The sequence below is a fragment of the Halyomorpha halys genome, unplaced genomic scaffold (assembly GCF_000696795.3).
Source record: "Halyomorpha halys isolate HHAL.00 unplaced genomic scaffold, Hhal_1.1 Scaffold433.1, whole genome shotgun sequence".
NCBI classification, from domain to species: domain Eukaryota; kingdom Metazoa; phylum Arthropoda; class Insecta; order Hemiptera; family Pentatomidae; genus Halyomorpha; species Halyomorpha halys.
The window spans coordinates 302,292-322,537 of record NW_027115152.1 but is presented as its reverse complement, the minus strand read 5'-3'; the positions used below and the strand labels follow the sequence as shown (position 1 = coordinate 322,537).

General features: G+C 29.9%; 2 protein-coding genes across 6 annotated transcripts in view; one reads left to right on the top strand and one right to left on the bottom strand.

The window, feature by feature from the left end:
• Nucleotides 1-20,246, bottom strand: part of lace (serine palmitoyltransferase long chain base subunit) — a 59,051-nt gene that overhangs the window by 13,368 nt on the left and 25,437 nt on the right. Inside the window, exons 1-6 of one of the 3 annotated variants that reach the window (XM_067052237.1) lie at nucleotides 12,066-12,107; nucleotides 9,096-9,263; nucleotides 8,585-8,758; nucleotides 5,939-6,093; nucleotides 3,830-3,975; nucleotides 574-792 (exon numbers count right to left, since the gene is read on the bottom strand). In XM_067052237.1, the coding sequence (XP_066908338.1) occupies nucleotides 574-792; nucleotides 3,830-3,975; nucleotides 5,939-6,093; nucleotides 8,585-8,758; nucleotides 9,096-9,263; nucleotides 12,066-12,092 (889 nt within the window). In that variant the 5' untranslated portion in view covers nucleotides 12,093-12,107. Of the gene's footprint in view, nucleotides 1-573; nucleotides 793-3,829; nucleotides 3,976-5,938; nucleotides 6,094-8,584; nucleotides 8,759-9,095; nucleotides 9,264-9,484; nucleotides 9,767-12,065; nucleotides 12,108-20,246 lie in introns of those variants that run through there. The other 2 variants (XM_014423596.2, XM_067052238.1) reach the window with 2 other exon arrangements.
• LOC106682642 (reticulon-1) overlaps nucleotides 9,792-20,246 on the top strand; it is a 116,413-nt gene continuing 105,958 nt past the window's right edge. Inside the window, exons 1-2 of one of the 3 annotated variants that reach the window (XM_014423598.2) lie at nucleotides 9,792-9,921; nucleotides 10,001-10,800. In XM_014423598.2, coding sequence (XP_014279084.1) covers nucleotides 10,023-10,800 — 778 coding nt within the window. In that variant the 5' untranslated portion in view covers nucleotides 9,792-9,921; nucleotides 10,001-10,022. Of the gene's footprint in view, nucleotides 10,801-20,246 lie in introns of all 3 variants that reach the window. The other 2 variants (XM_014423597.2, XM_014423599.2) reach the window with 2 other exon arrangements.

Genomic DNA, 20,246 nt, shown 5'->3' with positions numbered 1-20,246 from the left:
TTTTTCTCTCTCTAAATGATGTTTGTTGTCTTTTTGTTTTTATAGCCCAGATGAAGACCTGAAAATCAGGTCGAAACGTTGGCATAAATAAAAAATTGTTTCTTTGCTGACCACACCCCCCCGACCATCTTCAATCAGTAATCTACAGTCAACTATATACACCTCATGACAAAATTTACCAGTCTTGCAACATAAAATTACATAATAAATATTGTATTTACAATTTATATTAAACAACATTTGTTCAAACTGTAAATAAATGTTTTTTTCAATGAAGTTTTTTGAAGGTAAGATTTAAAGAAAAAACAAACTGGCTCGGATACAAACATTAATTTGCCGAGGCCAACGATAGAGAACATAAACATAAAAAACAAAACATAAGAGTTAAAAAAATAAAATAATGAATATACGTTAAATTAAAAGGCCTTTAAGCCAAACAAAAATTACCAAAACAAATTATGAAATGAAAAAAATTCTACTTCTTCCCATATTAAGAAATTGTGAATATGGGATCTATAAGTTTGAAAAATGAAATAATTATAAAATTAATATTAATAGTAATGTAATACTAACTATTGTGCTTAAAGACACGAATAAGAGCTCCTGAAAGCCTCAATCCAAGGATGAGAGATGCATGATTTTTTTCATCACTTAAGACGAGGCAACCACTGCTGATGAGAGTTGGTAAGTTGAGAGAATTGGTAGCAAATCCCATACCAAACACTATCGCATCTTCAACTCCGAGGAATCTTGCGGTCAGTTTTTCCAATTCTATATGAAGAGTATTTGTACCTGATAAATGAAATATGAGATTGGTAATTAAATAACTCTCTTTAAAACTTTAATAATTAATAAAAAATACAAATATAGTGAAACTTTATACAATGGGCACTCAAAAGGAAGATTATTATGTCCGTTAAGGAGTAAAAACAAAAACTATTCTCAAGTGATATCTCATCTCAACCATGGCTTTGCAGGATGTGCATATTTTAGTAAAATATGTTAAGAATGTTATATCATTCAAATATTTTTTCCACAAAGCAAATATACAAGTAGTTAATTAATGAAAAGATATTGCAAATTATATATTATGAAAATCACTACAGATTACTACACATTGTTTGTTATTAAATCAATTATTTATTATATCAGTAAATAAAACAAGTGTTAGGAATCATTATATAAATTCTAAAAAAATTTTTTAAATTAGTTCTTGGAGAAAAGGCATGTACAGATTTTATTTGTTTCCATTTTTGGATTCTACATCTCTTGAAATGTAAAACTTTAAATTTTGAGAGAGTGAGCTTTGATTTGTTTTGCATATACTAAATGGTCTAAATGTCTCTTTGTGCTGCCAAAACCCCCCAAGAAAACAAGAGGAAAGAATTTCTGATAAAATGAAGAGGAGTTTCAGAATAAAACATTATGAAAAAATTAAAACAGCTCCCTTTTTATTTTTTTAAATACAATATATAGTTTCTAAAAACTAAATGTGTTCTCAGTAATTTGACATTAAAATTTATTTGTAATTTTTACTTTGATATAAATTTTCTATAATGTTCTAATATATTCAGCCAAAATAGTAGCAGTTCTACGATTTATGTGACTCCTAGTCACATCTCATACTCTACCACTTCGATTATTGCTGCACGTTATATGGGGGTTTCTCTTGGGAGCTTGAGGGTAAACTAAAATGCTTAGTTAAATGCTTTGAACAATTCATTTTCAATTCACAGGGACACCTTTACATCCCGATTTATAAAGAGTTGAAGTGGCTTTATCCTTCCTACCGTTGTATTAAATGGCATTCTTCCTCTACCAAATAGTCCAATCCCACCATCCACCATACATCTCTGGTCTCCTTCACTTCAAATACTCCATTAATTTTTGAAATACCCATTCTCATTCTTCAAATTTATAGACAATGGCCTACTAAACAGTGGCTTTGACAGATCTTTCATTATCAGATCCTCCTCCCCTATGGAATCCTTCCATCCCTACTTTCATTTTTTGCTCTAGTAGCCTTCCCACCCTCGAATATCGCCTATTCCTTCACCTCCTATCCATCTAAACCCAAGAAAAGTGAAATTAATGATGTTTTCATTCAACCAAAATTTGTAAATTTACTGAATATCTTATTTTATATATATTTTTGAAACATTCATATGAATGATTATTTTATCCTTTACTATACTCTAATATACTAATACTTCTTATTAATTTGTTTCAATAAATTATTACTCTAAGCTTTTTGACCTTTAGGGAATTATAAATTTTAAAAGATGTTTTTATTATTTATTTGTTAGTAAAATTGGAAGTTAACAAATTTTACTTTTTTTTTGTTAATTATTTTATTATTATTCCTTTTTTTTTTTCTTTTTTTTTTCAATTTTATTACTAATCAAAAGTTTTATTTCTAATTTTATTATTATTAATGGATCTTTATATATATATATTTTACACTAAGGCTCTAAAACATAATTTTTATTGTCTGTATTAGTATTCTTAATGAACTGATCCCAGAATAAATAAAAATGATTATCTTGCACTTAGGTATAACTTTTTTCCTAACTAAATGTCCCACAAGTTCATTTATCATCCATCGTGAGTTTTTACAATTACATTTTATGATTTTTCTATAACAAAAAGGTAGTACTAAATGGGGAATAAAATTGGTGTCAATGTAAGAAGTGGACGTGTGCTATAATGGAAGGGTTCGAATGCATTCAATTTATATCTTATTGGCCGAGACATAATAAAACTGTCTGTTAAGAAGGGGCTCTGTTATATAGGGTTATCTCAAAAGAGAAGTTTCTCTGTAATATAAACTGATGATGAATGCACCATATTACCCATTTAAAAGTAATGCAATGAGAATATAACAAACAATGATATATATAATATACATGTAGGTAGTCTACAATCGACAAATATAAAGCGAGCAGACACAACAAAAATATTTAAAATGCTAAACTTAAAAAAAAATAATTATATTCTTTATTATTTTTCTATTTCAGGAACAAAAGCCCCTTTTTATCATTTCTTTATTTTTCTTGCCCACAATCCAATTCTTCTATAATAAAAATACACAATCAAAAGCTTTTATAGAAACAAACTATAGATTGAATTTCATTAAATAATTAATAACAAGTAATTTAAAATATATATTCTACATTTGATTAACTGTTTATATCGATTTACAAATTCAAAGAGTTTTTGAGATCAGGCCAAATTCAATTAATTTAACTTATCTGGTGGACATGCGTCAACTTATTAAAAGTTTTTGAGATTAGGCCAAATTGAATTAACTTAACTTATCTGGTTGACATATGTCAACTTAATAAAAAAAATTTCAAAGTTTTCTTATTTTTCCCTTAATAGTCATATGTTTTCCCAATGCTTGCCTAAAAATTTATATATTTTTTTTTTTTTCGTACCCCCCTGACGAAATAAGTAATTGAATACATACATACAGGTAGGTATATGTATATCTGGTACTTTATACCTAAAAATTTAAAATTTAAATCTGCTATATATATAAGACAACTGTTATTTTAAATGCGAGTATTTGGAAAACTGGGTAAATGAAAAACCTCTTTAAGTAACAAAAAAATCCTGGGTCTCTTGAGATTCCAGTTATGCAGTTTAAACTGTACTCAAAGATTGGAGCGTAGGTTTATTTTTCAAAATATTAAAACTGACCACAAGTACCAAGCATATGAAGGATGAACATGAAGTAGTCCTTTAGGCTAATTTTAAAAAATAATTATGCAGAAGACTTGGTTAATAAACTAGAAAAAATGAATAAGAAACTGTTTAGCAAAATTACCAATTTCATGTCTACTGGAACAAGTAGCCCATCCGTACTTGTGAATTGTTTCAATAGCATCATCAGCACATTTACTATGAGATTCTGCGAAACCTAAATAGTTATAAGATCCTAGATTTAGACTTGGAATTTCTCTTCCAGTGAATCTAAAATCATAAAATCCATTTATGTTTCAAATAATTAAATAAAGTTAAAAGTGAGTTATTTTAAAGAAGAGAAATAGTAATTATTACTGACAAATGGTTACTTCTAGAATATAGAAAAACATTTGTAAGGGACAGCTGAAATGGACCCTGGTGGATCCAGTGAACCCAATATTATGACTTCAAGTAGTTAAAATTTGATAACTCCTTCAATAGGTTTTTTAAATGGCGACTCTAAAACATATAACTGAATATATGATTTCAGGTTTCTCCATTGATAAATAGAGTTTTGCCGTGAATCAATGGAGAATCCACACTAATGAGGAGTTGTGCTCGATATATGAGAAACCACATTCGGTCTCAGTTATAATAGTACAAGAGCCGGGAAGAAAAAAAGGCAGTTATCTCACTCCAATTTTTGATTACTTTAATGAAAACTATGTATAATTACTAGTCAAAATTGATGAGTCTGCCAAGAATAGGTAGGGGAATAAAAAATGGCGGCTGTTTCAAAACCTTAAAAAAACATCGATTTTTCATTCGGAGCTCTATATCTTAAAAACTACCAACACTAGAAAATCTGAGAGAACATCATTTAAAGAAGAGTAAATTTTCTGATATGTTTTTTATGAAACATAAGCAACATTTTTATGAAATGTTGCTTTTTAAAAAGCTATATCTCGAAAACTATTTAATGTAAATAACTCTATTAGGGCTCAAATTTTAGAAAATTTGCTCTTCTTTAAATGACGTTCTCTTAGGTTTCCTTGTGTTGTTCCTACTTTTTGAGATATCGAGCTCCGAATGAAAAATTAGTTTTTTTTATCGCTTTGAAACAGCCGCCATTTTTTATTCCCCCTACCTATACTTGGCAGACTCAGGAATTTTGACTAGTAATTATAGACAGTTTTCATTAAAGTAATAAAAAATTGGGGTGAGATAACTGCCTTTTCTCTCCTCTTGGGCTCTTGTACTATAAGGAGCCAAATCATATGCTTGGGGAAACAGTCTCCAACCGTCCACTCAAAAACCGACCTCATAAAAAAACTTGGTGCAGGTAAGGTAGACAACGTTTATGGTATCTAGACAAAGTAGAGGAAATTTTGTAAAGGATGGGAATTAGAAGAAGGCAGGTGCTTGCCTGGGATAGGAGAGAGTGGAGGTAGGTTATAAGAGAGATCCAGATTCTTGTAGGAACTTAGCGTAGAAAATAAAGGAATATGTTTCCAGGTTATATAGTTATTTATTTAACAATGCCATTCTTTCATAGTTATAACACTGCAACATAAAACTTGCTAAGTGTCAGATTTCTGCACAATAATCAGTCACTCTAAAACCATTTTGATGCAATAGAATGAATAAAGATTTTTTTCATTGTTGAAGCATTTGCTGTTGCTAGACAATGTATTTTAAACATTGGCTGCCTGTACACCTTGATTGACTTATTCAAAAGGTAGTTGATTTTAGGTGAAAAATATTGTAGTTTACTATATTGTTATTGTTGGATAATTCAAATCCCTTCTACTAGATTCTTCTTTCAAAGAAAGGTTTATAGGTGAAAGTTTTGACACTCTTGTTGAGCGGAAGGAATTGATTAATTTTATTTATTGTAAATGAAATACAATCACAATGTTCTATGATCTTATAAAACAGTAGATATGAGCATAAAATGGTACAGATTTCACAACAAAGGAAAAATAATAATATTACTATTGATTCAAAATTTAAGTAATATTCAAACAATGAAACAACCATTTGAATAATATAGAGCTGTATATGAAAATTCACAATATAAGCACAGATATAACTTAATATTTTATGGTTATGTTATTGTATATAGTAATTAAATGTTAATGAACAGAAATTATTAGCAAAAAAAGACAATTTGATATAATAATCATGATCCAGTAATGATAACATTTAATATTGTTAGAAGGAAATAATAATAGGAAATAAAATTACTTACTCAAAAGTCCAACCATAGTCAGGAGTAACCCTTTCCTTAACAGTGACCATAGCACCAGGTACGCTCGTTATCGGACGATTCCAACAATCCCTAACTCTACGATAGACGTACCAAAGATAGAACTTTTCAAAGGTATCATATAAAGGTACATAACCCTACAAAAATTAAATATATCAGTAACAAAGCAAAACTAATTTAATTTCTTATTTAGTCTCCAATAGAACAAAACAAATAAAAATTTCAAGGGGATGGTCAGGCCTGAGGCCAAGAAGAAATAAAAAATGGTTCTCAACTGTTTATTTTCTGCCGACAATGCTATGTTATAGGTCTTCATCAAGGCTAAAAATAAAAATATGCAAAGGAAGTAGAGTGAATATGAGAATAAAAGAGAGAAACATAAAGGGTGTAATGGTGGAGGTATAAAAACTTAAACAACAAATAATACTAACAGCACAACAATATCTTAAGTAACAGGAAAAATAACAACCAATTACTAAACCATCCTTAACTTGCTATCTATCCTCTTTTCTCTTCTTTTCACACATCGATTAATTTTTTTGAAAACTCCTTGTTTTATAAATTACTTTACATTGTTTTCTTCTTTTATTTCCATTCAATTGATATTTGTAAAATATTATAACCTATACTTATTCTCATTTCAGTAGCAGTATATAACATATTTGCACCTTAGACAATTACTTTGATCAATATGTTTAGCGAACTTTCAATCAGGTATTTAACTCTGAACTTTTCAATCATAATTGTCTCATTTCTGTAGATAACCACCATAGTCAGTTTCAAATTTTTCAAAAAACTTTATAATTTCTCTTATATCCTTAATGACTTTGAGAGCATACTTTTTTTTTTTTTTAATTGCTTACTGCCTAGTCATTTCTGATGAATGGCGAAGGGGTCTTCTAGAGGTAACCAACCTATTCAGGTTTTTATTCCACAGGACCATCAAAAATTAAAGTCAAAACCCCTCTGCCAGAGTCAAACCGTTGCCGCTGTAGGTCTGAGGTTAAGACCAATGCCTCAAGTCCCTCAGCTACAAATGGCCTTGAGGGTACACTATCTTTGGTTCTGATACTAATATCAGAATCTTCTTCTAAGCCAAAATATCATATTTCCTCCTTCTTCCTATCCCCATACTCTTTTCTTGCATGTTTCTAAACTTATAATTTTTTTCCATGCATAGGGTATTTACTTATGTTTATCAACAAACATTATTTACGGTTCTACTTTTTATTCTTTTGTTTTACACGACAATATTTTCTTTATTTTTTTATCTTTACTGATATATTTGCATGTATTTCACTATATTTTTAACAACATTGTCCTTATTCCATTTCTGATATTTGTCACTATTTACATGTATCTGTTTGACTAACAATAATTTTCATATAGTTCGATATCTTCTAATATTACTGTTCTTATTTTCTGAAATACTCCTTTCTTTTCTTCTTTTTACTTTGTTTTTTACAGAGCCCTGAAGAAATTTAGGCTGAAATGTTGGAACAAATAAAATAAGTTTTACTTATTAGTGTTTCTCCCTGCACTCATTGTAGCCCCAATCAATTCCTCATAATAAAACTAGCATAATTAAAATTATTACAAATAATATACTTATTTAGTCAAGGTAAACGTCTAAGCAGAGTTAAAATAAATATATTTTCAGTTTAATTTTATTGCATTAAATATTAATAAACAGAAAAATTAAAATCGACAGTTAATATAAGATAAGATATTTGAATTTGTGTGCCTACTAATTTAGGCAATTTTTAAAATGAAGGGTTTAACTTGATGAAATATTTTCAACAATTTAATGGACTTAAAAACTAGAAAAAGTTTAAGTATTTGAATAAAATGTTAACTAGATTAAAGACAAAATAAGTTAGGTCCATGGCTGGGACGTAAAAGTTAACTTCCATATTATGTGCGATAGCTGCCAATATGAAAGCTGCAGAGAGCGACTATAATATGAATTAACAGGATTCCAATTAACAACAGAAGATGATCATAATTTAAACTGCTTTAATAAAAATTTTTTCAAAGGAATTTACAATTAGTCTCATTGCATCAAATAGCTGTTAATTTTATTACAGGATTAGTGTGTCACAATTCTTGTTTAAATGTACAGTACAAGTTGGAAGACAATAATTCATTACAACTTTACAGCATTTTTTTTTAACCCTAATATTATATTAAATATTTGAGTTAATTAAAAAATAATTTACATAATAACTAGGTAAATTAGATTAATTGGAAATTTAGAGAAGTATGATTCATTTCTTGTTGGATGAAGAAATTGAATATTATTATATACTATGGGATCTCAGCAATTCAGTGATGAATGATAGAATGTGACAGATTTATGAACTAAGTAAACAAAACATTTGACAAGCATAAAAAAGAATACTCTAGTTTATGGTTCTCATACAAAGAAAAGAATAAAAAAATATTTTACAGGTCTTTTATTACTTCTGACTTTTGTCTCTACTAAATTCAATTTTTCCCCTTTCTGTCCTTGTCATACTTTTTAAGATTTCTGTAGAGTTAATATGAAGTAAAAAGTTCAAACAAACAAATTAATACAACAAATTCATAACTAGCACCATCATACGATAAAAAACTAATGAGTATTACCTCTCTATGTTTTTCCCTGGCAACTTTAGGAGCAAAAAAAAACTGATTAATATAACCAAGAAACATTAAGATATAAAATCCCAGATATGTCATCAAAGCAGTATGCAAAGCAGGTTGTTCGAAGGATTCCTTTGATACTTTCATGTTATGCACTGTTCCATTTTGAGTTGGCGGCTAAAACAAAAAGAAAATTAGCTAATGGTCAACAACTAATTAAGTTTAATTAAATAATTTGTTAACACAGAGGTATATAAATGTAAAGTCAGCCTTGTATATTGATATGCTTATCATGTAAACTATAAATCTTGGTTTTAGGCTACAATTGGTTTATAGCTATTCCTCATCTAACAGGATGTTAAAAATATAAAATGTTTCATGTACGAATGAATAACTGTCAACACATTGATAAGACAGTGATATTTCTTTACTTTCTGTGATTTGAATGAATAAAATCGAATAGTATAGATAATCTAATCAAAAAAGTTTAGTAGTTTTCAACTAATGTAACTACCTTTCTGTGTTTTTCTGGCACAACCTTCTTAGAAAATAATGTCTGAGTGATGTAATCTAGGAACATCAGTAGATGAAATTTCAAATAAGTCTTAAAAGCTGTAAAAAAGGCTACTCGGGAAGATCCTTCTTTCTTATTTTTAGGCACTGTTCCGTTTTGGTTAGGTTTCTGAAAGATAAAATGAATCTTTAGAACAATATCTGAGAATATAAGTCAAAATACATAGAAAGTTATTTTCCACATTTAATGTATTTAAAGGTATTATTTAAGGAATAGGAGCTTGTATACTTCCAAATAATAAATCAATAGTATTAAAATAATGCTTCCTGTTAAAAAAATATATATAAATGTTTTAAAAATTGTTGAAGGTTATAAAGAAGTGTACTAACTGGACAGCTTTTGGCAGTTTCGATTTTTGATATCCCATTTTTATCTTCATTTATAATACCATTAGTGATTCGTTTTTTAATTGCGATATTTTTGGCAGTTTCGTTGGAAGAAATATTATTTAAAGTCATCGTGACATTAAATTCACTTTAAATACGACGAACGAATCTTACCGGCACTACTCCACCCGTCCTTAGACAAACTAATATAATCACTGATATGATGAGTGAAACGTTTTATCGTTACATGTTGTAAAACAGAAAAAAAAAATGGCACAAACAAGTTAACAGTAATTTTATCAACTGACACATAAAATAAAAGAGAGGGGAATTTAGAATGAATCACCGAAGGAGTGGGGGGAGGTAACACTGAAGCTGAACCCAATCTCCTTTATCTGTCAAATCATAGTGTACTTCCTCCGTGTCTAGAAGCCGGTGCAGTAAGTAGATCTCTGATACTTGTGTTCTATTATTTCATGATATAAGAGTCTACGAGTTCTAATTTAATATTCTTGATAGTTTTCGTCTGAGTATCATTAAAATGGAACCGTCCACGACTCAAGAAACTGATGCTTCTCCTCTGACTGGTGTGAGCCATAGTACTATTGGAGATTTAATAGGTGGTTCTGATGCTCTAGGAGACTCATATTCCGAATTTGATCCCTTAAACAAACATTCTTCCAATATTACCGCTCTTGAAAATAGTTTAATTAAAGAAAAGTCTGACATTTCTCCCTCACATTCACAGCCTCACTTAGAAAAAGAAATTGATGTAGATAGTAGTAAAGATACAGAAATATCTGGTATTAGTAAAATTGAAGCTCAGAATAATTACATTGAACCTACCAACAGTAAACCTGAAGAAATTTCAGAACCAGTAAAAGAAATCAAACCAGAAGCAGAATTATTTGGCTTCAATAAACCCTTGCCTCCAGAACCTTTCGAATCAACATCAGACTTTCTCAAGTCTGAAGCCACTGCTGTCATCAAGAGCACACAAGATAAAGATAAAGATGAAGATGGAAGTGAATTTGTTGGTGCTGCAAGTGACTCCCCTGTTGCTATTAGCCGTGAAGATTCCCCTATTCCTCCTCCTATACCTAAGCACCAGAATTTGAGGGATGAGTCACCAGACAGATTTGAGTCTAGCCCAGAGCCAGACTTTAAACCTATGGAACCCAGTAAGGATGATGAAGAAATACTTAAGCCAAGGCCTGTCTCTCCTGCAAAGCCTGTAGAGGTGAAAGAAGCCCCCAAAAAAGAGGAAAAGACACCATCTGTTGGAGATATTGGAGCCAAAGATATCATTGTTGAAATTGGTAAGTTATTTGTTAATATAATTGCATGTTTTATATAACTGGTGTTGAGATATGGTGATGGTTACTTTTTTTGGAAAATACAGTAGTTTGTTTATTTAAAAAAAACTCAATAATTATGATAAGAGTATAGAACTAAACATAAAAATTAAAATCTGAATTATAAAAAAAATAATAAAACTATCAAAACTCCTGTGTCCTTAAATTTAATATTAAGGTATTATTAAACTGGAAATTTTAATTTTATTTGATGTTTCGTTAAATCAATTTTAAAATAATAAAAAGGAAAGTCAAATGTTGCACCACATTTTCTCAACTGCATTTCCAGATTATTGATTTTCTAGTTGAGGGCTTTTACTTAACAGTTGCCTTGTCATAACAATTACTTATTGGGTTTAAGTTTAAATTTTTATTTTGCTAGATTTATGCAAACATCTTTCATCTTGGATATAACATTTTTAAAGTTTAAAATACTTAATGTTTAAGTATTAAGATAAAAGCATATCAGATGCTGTCTGTTGGTAGCTCATAATACTAAAACCCTAGTGAATATAAAGAATTTTGTTATATTTTTATTTGATATCAAATTCAAATTTTGTCATTTATCAACATTATTTTATTGTCTGGGTATCTTTGCTTAAGCATTTAGAATTATGGAGTACAGGTGTAAGTTATATTTCTTTTTAATCTTGAAATTCATTTCATTAATCCTGTCAATTACCATAATTAATCTGTTAAAGATAAAGAAATTATATGCTATTCATTACTGATAATTTAATTGACCTAATAATATTTTACAACTATCCTAATTAAACTTTTATTAACATATAAATTATATAATTAATAGTATTTACTTTTAGAATTTATTCTATTCAGATTTGAATCTTAAAACTTGTACTAGTGTGTTATATTCTTTTATTGGTCGAAGCAATTGTTTTTCATTAAATTCTGTACAGTGTGTTACAAAAATCAATTTTTAAAAGCCTTAGCTTATGTATGATATTGGATTACCTAATATATATTGTTTAAAGAGTAAGTTGTGTTAAAAATCTAAAATTTAGATTATGTATGTTTTTGAATACATTCTGGTAAATAAAATTCAACTTAATATTCTTTGAAACTGTTCTTTAAAAATTATTTCACAGACTTGGATTTAGATTTACTTCAATTTTAAATAAATATTGTATAATAGAATGTGATAATACTTAAAAATATCACTAAGTTGTTAACTAATTGCTCTGCATGCATTGTAAATCAAATTAATTTACCTTTCTTTTGTGATTTTTTTTAACCATTTTTTAAACCCAGTTGGTTCAGAGAATGTCACTCGCTTACTGTGCTCAACAGTATTGAGTAGATCTGTATCAATATCCTTCCTGCTGTATTTGTCCTTTTTGATCATAATTATATAAAAAGTTTATTCATCCTATCGTTTCCACATTTATAATTTTTTTTATTTTTAACATACAATTGGAATATTTCTATCGCACAGGCTTAATTCTTCCAATTTTATTCTAACAATATTTTGTATATTTCTTACGGAGTTTTTGTTCTTTGAAATATTCATTCTAAAAATATTTGTATTTGTTCATTTTACCCTTTAAATGAGAAATTTATTATAATATAATTTCTAAACGCTGCTGTTCATCATTTCTCCTAAACTTAACAAATTACTCTTTTTTTCCCCCTACAATTGTTTATTAAAAATCAAATAGTTTGTTTCTTTATTTAATTTAATGTAATTTTGTCATCGGTTCTTTACATGTCTTACTATTAATTTCTTCCATATTCTTGTAATATAAAGTCAATTTGAATCTCCATTATTGTTAGAAATGTTATACTTAACTTTTTTGTAGATTTTCAGCTGTTTTGCATCTTATTCATTTTTATGGTTAAAAGTGCAATATTGGCTAGTTCTATTTGTTACTCTATTTTAATGGTTTTTTCTCTTAATCCTTACTATCATGTCTGAAATCAATGAAAGAGTCAGGGGGAAAAACAGGTGTCACTATTATTTTTAAATTGAGTTATTGATATGGAAGGATTCAGAATAAAAATCTTCATTTTTTTTTCTTGGATTACAGTGAAAATAAATAAATCCAATAGAAAAAACTCACTTTTTTTTTTTCGTATTCTAAATTCCCGAAAGGTTGTTAGCTTTCAATCAGGAACCCTTGTAACGAATAAATCAATTAAAAAAGAAAGAAATTACCTGTTTTTTTTCCTGTAACCAATCAATTGCATTTTTATTAGGTAAATTTAGTATTATTTTTTAAAATTTTATTATTTTTATTCATAACTAAAGTTTTATTAGTTTAATTGCTTGTGTGATTTATATACTTATATAATTTTTATGGGAGCCCTATTCTATTTAAAATCATTATGTTTTGGAGTTATTAGTGATATTTCAATTTATTTGTCTGATCGGATGTCTTAATTCTCTAGTAATGTTAAGATGTAACAATTTCCAATTTTTTCATAGTAATATGCAAGGAGGTGAATTTCCAGTTACTTAAAGGAGAAAAAACGGTAGATTTATGGATAATCTTTGTGTTAGAAACAAATCCTTAGGTAATTTAATCAAAAAATTTTAATAAATACAATTTTATTTTATTAAAAATATTTAAATACACTCTTGTTTTAGTCAGATTTCAAAAGGGTTGTTTATTGGAAAAATCTTAAATTTTCCAAAAATTCAAATGAATTTTCCAAATACAATAAAATATAGATATAGTATTCTCTTCTATCCTATGAAATATTGTTATTTTATTTCCTCTTTTGAATTTGAACTTTTCCATCTTATCTTTTATGAAATGTTGAGGACTCACAGCAATAATTTTCTTTTCTATTTATATTCAATAATATATTTATTAAATTCCCATTTTTTAACTTTACAGGTATTTGTAATGGTTTTAAATTTTAGTGACTCTTTGTGTTGAATATTTTATCATAATTTTTGCAGTTGAAAGGAGGTTTTGAAATTTTATATTTTCCAGAGTAAAAACTTGTTTATTAATAGGTTTAATGCTTAATACTGCTTTTATCATTGTTTATTATCTCTTAAGTCCGTCAAATTTCAATTTTGTTATGTACTATTAATGTCAGTGACCTCTTATTCATTACAAAACTATGAAAACTAACCTCAAGTTGTGTGTAATAAAATTTATAAATTAGAGATAAATTACATTACTTTTAGACAAAAAAACTTTTCTTTTTATCTCCATGAGTTCCACTGCTCTTCTTTCAGCTTTATATTCAGTTCTAATTATTTCTCATCAATAGGAATGATTTGAAAAGATTTTATGAATTACCTCAAAAAAAAAAAAAAAAAAAAAGTTTCTCTCTAAATTTTTGAGATTTTGGAGAAACCTACTAATTCACCTTGAGCTGAATGGAATTATCCAGGTTGTTCATCCGACCATAAAAATGAGTTTCTTTTGTAATTTACTACTTATTGAACAATTCATTATTAAAATAATGTTATCCTTTTACTTTCAAAATTTTCTTTGTTTTCTCTAATTTAACATGACAATGAAAAAAAAAAATTTGACATATTCTATGGATTGAACCCCTAGACTGTATTTACTTTTTAACTCCCCTACTATCATTGGGATAGGCCAGAGAGACCTAAGTCCAGAGAGAAATTCCCATCTACAGTAATCTCTTTGAAATTCATCAAAATATAATTTCAAAATATAACCAAATTTTTTTTTTTCAAATGTACTAGATATTCAAGTAAAAGAGCGATATGTAGGAACAATTATAGGTTTTGGCTATTCTATGAATATCGTAAATAACTGTATTAAATGTGTGTATTTTTTTTTAAATATCATATATATAATTTCTAGTGTCGCTGATAGTTCTAAAGATATAGAGCTCCGAATGAAAGATATATTTTTTTTAACGTTTTGAAACAGTCGCCATTTTTTATTCCCCTTATACTTGGCAGACTCATTATTTTATACTAGTAATTATATATAGTTTTCATTAAAGTAATCGAAAATCGGGGTGAAATAATTGCCCTTTTTCTCCTCTTGGCCTCGTGTACAACCTGCATATTAGACGGTCATTCAGATTGAACGTGAAGGAGTCAGTAATACCTAAAAATTTACGTTAAGATTGTAATGTTGAAACAGATAGATTGTTCAAAAGTTGCTACGCAATGCATCTGATAACCTTACAATCTGAACACCAAGATTGTAATGTTGAAACAGATAGATTGTTCAAAAGTTGCTACGCAACGCATCCGACAACCTTACAATCTGAACACCGAACTTAGGTTTTCCTGACGTTTAGTTTGACGTTGATGTTTAGAGGTCCCTTAAAACGTTTCTTCTGATGGTTAAAGTGAAAGGTTTTACGTTAGTTGTAATCAATAATGAATTTTTTTATTCAACCTTATTGTTTAAACAAGGTGTATAAATTTCAATTATTTACTTAGTGTATTGTGAAAAGTGGCTGTATTAGGATGAATATGAAAAGAAACCGTATTAGATGTGTTTGTAATATTTTCAAAATATTTATTTCGGATTTAGCATATCATAAAACATTATAATAAAAATAGTAATATGTTTAAGAATTTTTGAATTTTGCGTCGTCCCTGTAGTTAATGTTACTTTTGGAAATTGCATTATCTTATTAACTTGGTAAAGAGACTCCTACACGGTCAATCGGGTTGATAGTAAAACCAAAATTAACTTCCAAATTTTTGTAAGGTCAAGGCTGATGGATAACAGATTAAAATTCAGAAATCTGATGGTTAAATCAATGAAGGTCAATCAGATTGACAGTAAAACCAAAAGTAGACTTTCAGATCGTTGTAAGCTTAAGACAGATGAATTATGGTGAAAATTCTGAAATCCGATAGTTCAAAATCCATCCGTTTTAATTTTACAATACACACTTGACTAGTTTTACACTGCATACTAGAAGGTCAATCAGATTGACAGTCAAACAAAAAAAATAGACGGTCAGATTGTTGGTTTAAAACAGATGGATAATTTACTCCATAATCCATCTGATGGTCTTTAGTTTTCTGTCTGTCTATCTATCGACCGTTTAGAGCTTCCTTAGAAAGTTTCTTTTGATAGTTAAAGATTTTCCATTACTAATGAAACATTTTTTTATTCAACTTTATTGTTTAAATTATTTACCCCGCCTACCCGATAAGTGATGGAAATTGAATATAGTTAATGTTAATCAGTTAAATGAGGTTATTTTGTTATTACTCTTGCAATAATGGATGAGATGGCCATCTATGGTGGTATTTAACTGTCCACCTTAGCACGAAGGTGAGAGGAATGAGTCAGTGGGGAAGTGACGTCAGGTTGAGACGAGACAAGTTGTAGGATCGGCGCCGCCCATCTCGTCCAAATGATCGACCGGTCTCGAACCCCTCCCCTCCCGTTGTCCCCTTCGCAATAAACTATAGTGCATCCAATAAAGATTGCCTTCGCAATAAACTATAGTATATCCAATAAAGATTGTCTAAACTATTTTTTATTGAAACTTAACACTATATTTTGAATTATATTAAATACATTTTTTTCTGAAACTTCTTTTTCTATACTACTCTACTAAACAGCTCAAAAATAAATAGGGATTATAAAATCTGGAGCGGTGGGGTTACATCTTGCCTCTACTTTTTCTGCTTTGAGGTTGTGTTAATCCTAGCTCGTTTCGGAACAGCTTCGGTTTAATCTCGGTAATCCGAACTAATTGCTGCAGGGGGGTGTTCGGATTAAAGACAGTATTAAAAAAAATTGTGAAGAAGATGGTCAGGGTTGTTTTCAACTATTTTGTTCTTTTTTGACCGCAACCCTGACCATCTTGTTCATATTTTATATTATAATGAATGAATGAAAAAATAACTTTATTATGGGACATATGTCCCCTAAGAATAATTACATGGTTCATATAGTGAGATTTTTATCTGGCGAGCGTTTACAAATTTTCAGATAGTAGAATGAAATTACATTGGTATATTGGCTTTACTACTGTTTATAATGTTATTCAATACCTGCCTATTTATTTGATTACAAAGATGTGGAGGTTTGGTTATTCAATAAATGAAGGAGTAGGTGTTGTTTAAAGGAGAGAATGGATGAGGACTGGCGAATGGAGATGGGAAGTGAATTCCAGAGGGAGGTTGCACGTATGACGAAGGATTTGCTACAGAAGGAGGTTCTATGGGGGGCATATATAAATCATTCGGATGGGATCTGGTGTTTAATGAGTGGATGGATGAACGAAAAGTGAGGAGATCTAGGATATAGGTAGGTTTTTTGATGTTAAGAACTTGGAATATAAAAACACCAAGGAGGTATTGGCTTCGGGAGGTTGGATAGAGGCATTTCAACTTGGAATAACAGCGGGAGACTTGAGAGTGCATAGGGAACCCAAAGATAAATCTTACAAAACAATTCATGAGTCTCTTCAGTCTCAACTCTAGTCCTGCAGATAGCCCTCCATACACCAAGGATCCGTAGTTGAAGTGGGAGAAGACGAGAGAGGATACTAGGATCTGACGAGTGTTTTGAGGAATGGAATTACGGAATTTTAGGAATTATTTGAGTACAGTTATGGATTTGCGTGTGATTTGGGAAATATGGTTATTCCAGGAGAGGTCAACTATATATGGTTAAGCTGTCTGGGGACATGCACTGTCATACAGTCGCCTTGTGCTGATAATGCAACTACGACAGATATCTGTCACCTGGGAGTGGATCTAAAATGTGAACGGATCGCACTCAGTGTAGGATCGCACTCAGTCTACTTTTATTTATAATAGTTTGTTACTCAAGATTATTATTCTTATAAACTTAGTAAGCTTAGATGACTCACTGCATATTAATGTTGACTTCCGGGGTGAATTCAAGGCCTTCTATATGAGTAGTAGATATATATCAAAGGTCCCCTGGAGTTGGGGTAGATGTACCCTAATAATAGTAGAGGGGATGGAGGAAGGCTGAAGATAACTAATCTTAGGCTATCAGAGATAGTCTTGGATTATATATTACTAGAATTGTCAACGTATTATATTATTTATTTAGTTTAATTAATAAGCATTAGCTGTTTAGATATTATTATCGTAATTAGTTCAGGATCAAGTTCATTCTGTAATTTTTAAAAGACTAGTAACTGGCTTTCAAGGAGTTCCTACTGCTATGGAGGTTAGAAATCTGATCATATTGGCGAAAAGAAATCCGTTTTTGACAGCTTGGCTGCTAGCTTTGTCAACAACTTCAATTTGCCATAGAGTGTCCAATATCTGATCAAACAATCTGAGATTGTCTTAGGGGAGTTGGTATAACATGTTACCCTGTTTTTGGCGCCCGTTATGCCATCGTCAACAGTGAACGTTAGGCAGGCCTGGATTAACCCCTAAATTCCCGTGGACTTAAACTCGAGGAAATATTCTCAAAAATCGCAGGCAATTTTTTATGATTAACGAACAATTTAACCTAACTATGCCTCTCTATTACTTACAATAACTAGTAATTGCACGATAATTGTAACTTTAATCAAGATTAGGCTAGATAAAATTCAAAACTGCTATTAGTTCAAAGATTCAAGTATAATTAACGAATAAACTTATAAATTAAATACAAATAAAATTTTAAAGCAAAGGTCGGTTTTGCCATGGTGGTGATGATGACATTGCCCTCTTGTTAGAGGTAGTGCATTGTCTTTATCTTGATCCTCCTCTTTTATCTTTCTTGCTCTTTATTATCATTTTTATTTGAACGGACCCCTGTATCATCTACTCATTTGAGTTTCCAGAATAACTGTCTTATTGCTCTTGATTTTTCGATTAACCTCCACCACTTTGAACTTGGTGAAAATTCACTCTTCCGTGTACGAATAACAACAACGATAGCAATATTTTCAATTATAGCTCGTTTTCCCAGGTATCTTCCAGTTTCCCTTTTTATCCCTCGTCTGGATATAATATTAAAATCTGGTTCGTGTTTGGCTGGTGTTATTTTTGTTTTGAACGTTTTTAAACTCTAATAAAGTAATGAATAAAAATAATAATAAAGTAATGGAAAACAAGCTAGGATAGGTAACAAGGAGCAAGTGAAGTGGAGGAAAGATGATGTGATGAAGCTGTTGAAGATTTTATTATCTCGCTAATATTACAAGGTTACAAAAGAAGTTGTTCAGAAAATCCGCTAGGAGCTCCTATGGATTTAACATATAACATGGACTTTAAATTAGGCTGCTCACAAGTCTTTACTAAAAACATTTTGCATGTTAAAACTTTTTACATTTAACACAACATCATGAATACCCCTGATAAATAAAAGATATTTAAAAAAAGTCTCCAGTGAGTGCGATAAGGTGACTGTATCAATATATCAATCCTTGGCAGGACACGGACGCACTAAAAATGCATCACCACTCTGCTAACATTCACTGTTTTATTCATTTATATGTTTCAGAGAACCATGAGGGTGAGTTGCGTAACCTCACATCAACAAGCTGGATCTCAACTTGTTCTCGACCTAAATTGTGATGGATTTAATGGGAAAATGTTGATGATACAACGTATCTGATGTGTTTTCTCTTTTTAATTTCACTAATTTGTGTATCGAATATATAAAAAGGGGAAGAATTTCGATTTTGCAAATTTTCGAATTATAATTTTTGATAGAAATGCTCATTTTGAGGTCCCCTAAGTCGAAATAGTCAAATCTCGCGAAATGGTCTGTGTGAACAGCCTAAAAAACAAAGTAGTGCGAAGCTTCGAACGGCTTCGCTACTTTGTTGTATTCTTGGCAGAATCTTAATTTATTTTCGTTATTTCCTCCTCGGGAAACCATGAAAATAAATATTTTTTATTCATAACTTTTACCTTCCCCTGGTCTATATATTTTTTTTTTAATTACTAAAATAAAGATAAATCACAACAATACGTACCCACCAATCTATTCAAAACTTGTGGTTTTCATTTTTGATTTGTTTATTTTTTTAATATTAAATTTTATCCTTTAATGGTATATTATTTATTTTTATTATAAAGCATGGTTCATGCTCAATAAAATAGACCGGGTTGGAACGCTGTGAAGTTTCGAGCAAGCGTCGACCCGGTCCTTTACCCTAGCCGTTTCTTCACGGTCTCTTTTGTCCCGTCATCCCATCCTTCGCCATCTTCTGCCTTCCTCTTCTCCCATCTACGACTTACTACATCTTTCACTTCGTTCGAACCTTATTCTTGTTATGAAAATTCGTGAAAAACGATAAAAATCGTTGGAGAAATAATCGAGGGATCTGCATGGACAAAGGGGTAGATAACTCCGTTCAACACAATTTTGATAAATAAAAAAACAAAACTTAATTCAGTTTTCGAGATAATTTTCTTTTCTTTTTGTAGAAAATAAACATATTTGTTGTGGCCTCCACAGTAAAGAAAAAAACATTTTTTTTTTGTGAACTTACGTATATAA